We start from the raw sequence: 5536 nt of genomic DNA, 5'->3' as shown, positions 1-5536 counted from the left end.
GAGCAGAGTCTGTAGGCAGGGCCCCTCGCCAGTGTCTGTAGAGCTGGCGAAGGATACACATCTGGGAGCGCTGGGGCCCAGCTGAGAACAGAGCACCGGAGCGTCCCGGAGCTGGGGGAAGAGCGTGCAGAGCCGAGCACAGCCCTACGGGATCCCACCGTGTGGCTGGGACATGCCCCCCACGGCCACCGCCAGTGCGGGTAGCAGAGCTGGGGACAGGAGCCAGGAGGCCTGGGGCCTGGCTGTCAGGCTAAGGTACTTCGGTAGCCCCCATTCCCATGCGATCTGTGGCCATGAGTTTCTCCTCTCAGCACCTGGGCCATGCTGGGCAGAGCTTTCACCCCACTGGTCAGGTGGGAGCAGACAAGGGAGCTGGGTTTCCCGATGCCCAGGCTGGCGCTCTAACCATTGGGCTATCCTCCCTTGCCAGAAGAGATGCACACTGCCAGGCAGTTCCTTTAGGTGCCTCGGCCCGCAGGGCAGAGCTGGGTCCCCGTGTTCTAGGGTCCTGGGAAAGCGTTGAGTGGGACAGGACAGGAGTGGATTGCTCGCTCTCCAGGAGACCAGAACCAGGGTCACTTGCACCCCCTGAGCAAAGATCTGGCCCTGGGAAGAGACTCACCAGCAGCATCCCCCCCCCCCTCCTGCTGCTCCCGCATCAGTCGGCTGATCAAGGGGTGAGGCTGCCCTCTGCTGTCTGCTCTGGCCAGCAGCAGGGTCTCAGGGCCCAGCTCCACCTGCTGCTGCCTATGGACACCCCTGCCCACGCCGGGGCCAGCTCAGACCTACCGCAGCCCCCTGGTGCCTGCCTCGGGTCCCTGCGCCGTGTGATTCCTGCCAAGGGGCAGCGTTCCCTGCCCACTCCCGGACACCCCCGCCGCGGTGACACAACGGAGCCCATTCACTTTTATTCAGGATCTGGAGTCCAAGAGTTCCTCATGCACTCCGGCACAGCCGCACTGTCCTCCTCCCCAGGCCGCCTTTCCCCGTCGCGCGCTGGCCTTCCCTCTGGGGTCCGGGCCCAAGCCCTGTGCGGCCTCACTCCTCGCCGTGTCACAGAGAACGGGAAGCAAAGCCCCCTCGCACGTGTGGCCCATCCCCTCCTGCAGCTGCAGCCCTGCCCGGCCCACCTGCAGCTGGGCGCCTGGCCTCTGTCTGCAAAGCCTGCTTGATGGCCCAGGCAGCAACAGAGGCTCAGCAAACCAGGCAGAAACTGTCCAGGGACGGGGTGCGTCAGGCTGCTGAGTCCCTGGGCCGTGCCCGGCGGCGTTTCCTGGGCTCAGGCAGGCGGGGCTGGGCGCGGAGGCTATACAGGATCTCTGATGGAAGGCCGGTGGCTGCAGAAGGTCGGTTTTGCCTGGCAGTGGCTCCTAGTGCAGGTCCGGGGTGGAGGCGCCCAGGTAGGTGCGGAGGTCGCTGAGGGTGGAGCGGACGATTTTGGCAGGGATGGTCTCCCTGCACAGCCGCTTGTAGGCCGCGTAGCGGTGACACCCCCCGAAGGAATAGAAATAATCACCCCCTTGGCTGCCTTTGATCCAGAGGACATCGACGGGGGGCACCCGGTCCGGGTCCTCCTGGGGAGGGGAGCAGACAGACAGAGCTTAAAAGCAAACCCCATCGAGCCCCTCCGCCAGGGTCTCAACGCTCTCCCTCCAGCTCCCCGCCGCCCCAGCTGTGAGCTTCCCCACAGCAGTGCCCACCTGTGACCCATGTGGGCGTCTACTCCTGGTATAACCCTGTCGGACCAGCCTTCCCTGGGTGGATGCAGGAAGAGCCGTCCAATGCCACCCTGCCGACGGGCGTGTGGCCGCTCTGGGCACACCCCTGGCCTCGCTGGCGTGGCCCTGCCCTGCCAGCCTGTAGCAGGTGCCCCCCTCCTGGCAGCGCCAGCCAAACGTTGTGTCGCTAGGAGCAGAGGGGAAGGGATGTGGGTGCACCCCGGTGCGCAGCTCCGGCAAGAGCCGGCAGGGGCTGGTTAAAGAGCCCGGCTTGGGAGGACGGACCCTGGCAGAAATGAGCGTCCCTGGAGGCAGGCGCCTGCGCTTACCTGGATGGTTTCCATAAGGCTCCTCACCTTGCTCTCCTCCAGCGCCGACGGGAGGGGTCTGATGAGCACCCGCATGGGGACGTTGTGGACGGTGGGGATGTTGTCGGAGTGGACGCTCCTGACCCCCCGCTCTTCTCCCGCGGGGCCCGCGCTCGCCATGGCTGCAGCCCCCTCGGAGCGCCCCCGCCGGCCCTCTCCGCAGCGTGCGCCCCTGCCCCCCGGAGCGCCCCCCGCCGGCCCTCTCCGCAGCGTGCGCCCCTGCCCCCCGGAGCGCCCCCGCCGGCCCTCTCCGCAGCGTGCGCCCCTGCCCCCCGGAGCGCCCCCGCCGGCCCTCTCCGCAGCGTGCGCCCCTGCCCCCCGGAGCGCCCCCGCCGGCCCTCTCCGCAGCGTGCGCCCCTGCCCCCCGGAGCGCCCCCGCCGGCCCTCTCCGCAGCGTGCGCCCCTGCCCCCCGGAGCGCCCCCGCCGGCCCTCTCCGCAGCGTGCGCCCCTGCCCCCCGGAGCGCCCCCGCCGGCCCTCTCCGCAGCGTGCGCCCCTGCCCCTCGGAGCGCCCCCGCCGGCCCTCTCCGCAGCGTGCGCCCCTACCCCTCGGAGCGCCGCCGGGCAGGGCTCGGCTGGCAGGCCGCGCGCTGGTTGGCACGGCAGGGGAATGCGCCGGAGCCTGATCCCCAGCCCGGCCCCGAGCGGATTTCTCCGAGCTCTCGCTGCGTTCCGCCCCGGGCAGGAGCCGCCTCTCCCCGCGGCCGGGAGGCCGTTTCCGGCAGGCGAGGGCGGCTGAGTCACCGTGAGCGCGCAGGGCGCGGCGCCCTGGCCCGCATGGCAGCCGGGTCGCTCATCCCTCCCTGCCGACTCAGAGTGACTCAGCAGCGGCGCCCGGGCTCTGGTGGGAAGCCCCGAACCTTGGCCCCCTCCCACTTATGTAGCGCGAGTGGAGTGGAGTGAGCGCCCTCCTCTCTCCTGCTTCTTGCTTCTGAAGAGGGGGCCACATCTGCGGGGTTCCCCCTCCCTGGGGGGCACACACACGGCCTCAGGAATGACGTCAGGAACCGCTCACCAAAAATCCCTCCAGACAAGGGTGGTAGAATTAAGGACCCCCCCCCCCCTCCCGGCCTCATCTGCATGGAAGACAGGCCAGACAGACATCGCCATTAGCTACAGAATGGAGACCCGCATGTCCAAAGCATGGACCGCACTGACCTATGGAAAGGAAGAGCAGTGCCTGATGGGAAATCTCTGCTCCAGTTGCTACTGAACTCATGTCTGCACACACCCAGATCACTAATGATCAGATCCACCCTGGTAACAGATACTCTGTTGAATAGTCATAGAGAGGAAGCCCTGTTAGTCTGATCCTGCTAAAACAAAAGGAAAAACTATGTAGCACTTTAAAGACTAACAAGATGGTTTAATACATGGGTTCCCAAACTGGGGGGGTGAAGAAATTCCGGGGGGGGGGGACACAAGGCAACTCAGCTGCCCCCCAGTTACCCCCCTTAAGTTTTGCTGCTATTTTCCTCAGTTCCTTTTTTTTCTTTTGGCTCAACAACAGGTTTTTTTGCTGTGTGTGTGAGGGTTTCTCAAAAATCAAAAAGGGGAGCGTGCTGCCAAAGTTTGGGAACCACTGGTTTAATAGGTGATGAGCTTTCGTGGGCCAGACCCACTTCCTCAGATCATATTCTGAAAGAGAATTGGCATGACCATATATACCAAAGGAATACAATGAAAAAAGCGAACACATTATTAAACTGACCAATCAGATTTCGTACAGAAGGTGGGGTGAGGGAGAGGGAGGGAGGGAATAACTATTTAAGAGTCAATGAATGGTTAATCAGAGGTGATGAGTGGCGAAGCTATCTTTGTAATGGGTAAGGTAATTAGCATCTTTGTTAAGGCCCATTGGTAAAGTGTCAAATTTAAGCATGAAAGAAAGTTCTGAAGTTTCCCTCTGTAATCTGGGGTTAAAGTCTCTTTGAAGTGAGATGCATGTAGTAAGGTGGTTAAGACTATGTCCAGGTGGGTTGAAATGAAAAGCAACTGGTTTTTTCTTGTGAAGATGTCTGACTTGTGGGCATTAATTCTTTGGTGAAGTGTCTGAGAAGTTTGTCCAATATACGTAGCAGAAGGACGCTGTTGGCACGTGATGGCATCAATTCTATTTCTGGATGAACAGGAATATGTGTTCTTGATCATGTATCGATGCATTATTCTTTCCCTCTCAAGGCATAACACCCATAGCCAGGAACGCTGGGTTCATTGATGCCCAGGAGATGCTCTGAAGAGGGAAAGCGCTGCTCTTTATGACTGGATGCGTGATTAGCGCCCGGTCAGTGGGTGGCCCCCATTAGCTCCTACAAACAAGCAGGGAGACGCGATCCGTGTCCTGCTTCCTTACAAGGATCAGTGCCCTCGGGGTCCTTACAGAAAGGGACATGCCCAGAAGACGGGCACTTTTACGGGCACGCTTGATATGTTTTAAAAACCAATGAAAGCCAAAGGCCCAACAGGCTGCCTGGAAGGATGCAGGGAGGGCCACCGAGCAAAAGGCGCAGCCCTTTCCCCACATCGAGCGGAGGTGGGTGTGAAAGGGGGGTCCGTGGCCAGCTGTGTGAATCGCTAAACAGCCCCTGCCTCTGATCTGCACTTGGAAATATCCCCAGGGCCGCACGCACTGCCCTGGCTTTGCTGGGCTGGGGGGGTTGGATTCGTCCCCCTTTGTGAACATTTGGACGGCCGCAAGGCATTCGCAGAGTCCCGACAAGTCCCGAGAGTTTCAGGAGTTCTAGCAGCCGGGTGACTCATCCGCAGAGCCAGCCTGAGTCACAGTTCTAAGAGGGTTCCCAGCCAGCCCTGCGGCAGCAGCACCAATTCCTGGGGAGTCAGGTGACGAACTGCATGGCCAGTGAACTTCCCAAGGCAAAGGTCCCCGACAACTTAGGCCGGGTGACACCTAAAACTGAAATCACCCTTGTTTGTCCCTCGGGGCCGTGAAAATCTTCACACCCTGGGCGATGGAGTTAGGTCGACTTCACCCACTGGAGACACAGCTGGGGCGATGGAATCATTCCCAGAGGATTCAGGGCGCCCGGGGGTCTCTTCCTGGCTCTCCCTGTCTCAGATCTCAGACTTCAGACATTCTTGTGGGGGCCCCTGTGGGGCCTGGGGCAAATTGCCCAATTTGCCCCCCCTCTGGGCGGCCCTGCCCAGAGGCAACGTCTACACGGCTACGTTGCTGGAACCCCCTCGGGGCCCATTTGCAAGGCCACTCGATGGGACTGCAAACGATTCGCTTGCCGCGCAGCCGCTAACGAGGCTTATGCCCCGCGAGCCAGCCCCGGCGTCTGAGAGTGCTGGCGTGAATGGAAGAGCCGAGGCAGCTGGAACGGAGCTTTTAAAATCTTCCTTCTGCATGTTTAATGGGGGCCTGGCTCCATCCCGGGGATGTTTCCAGCCTGCGTTTGAAGCTCTCCGCATCCCTGCGAGGCTGCCTCGG

General features: G+C 61.9%; 1 protein-coding gene across 1 annotated transcript; it reads right to left on the bottom strand.

The window, feature by feature from the left end:
• Window positions 1-895: 895 nt before the first annotated feature.
• On the bottom strand, window positions 896-2936 carry SRXN1 (sulfiredoxin 1). Its single transcript, XM_075900891.2, has 2 exons — window positions 2048-2936; window positions 896-1574 (listed from the first exon to the last, which is right to left on the bottom strand). The coding sequence occupies exons 1-2, from the start codon at window positions 2204-2206 to the stop codon at window positions 1371-1373; spliced, it is 363 nt and encodes a 120-aa protein (XP_075757006.2). The 5' UTR covers window positions 2207-2936; the 3' UTR covers window positions 896-1370.
• Window positions 2937-5536: the final 2600 nt, after the last annotated feature.

This window comes from Pelodiscus sinensis, chromosome 17, assembly GCF_052426305.1.
Source record: "Pelodiscus sinensis isolate ZL-2025 chromosome 17, ASM5242630v1, whole genome shotgun sequence".
In the NCBI taxonomy this organism is placed as follows: Eukaryota; Metazoa; Chordata; order Testudines; family Trionychidae; genus Pelodiscus; species Pelodiscus sinensis.
The sequence above is the reverse complement of the archived record's forward strand: the minus strand, read 5'-3'. Positions and strand labels throughout refer to the sequence as shown.

What these genes read in the sequence shown, in the direction of transcription:
- SRXN1 (XM_075900891.2), bottom strand. Translation starts at nt 2,206, where the DNA reads ATGGCGAGCGCGGGCCCCGCGGGAGAAGAGCGGGGGGTCAGGAGCGTC. An exon ending in GCCTTATGGAAACCATCCAG is followed by an intron (nt 1,575 to 2,047) that starts GTAAGCGCAGGC and finishes TCCCCTCCCCAG; the next exon opens with GAGGACCCGGACCGGGTGCC.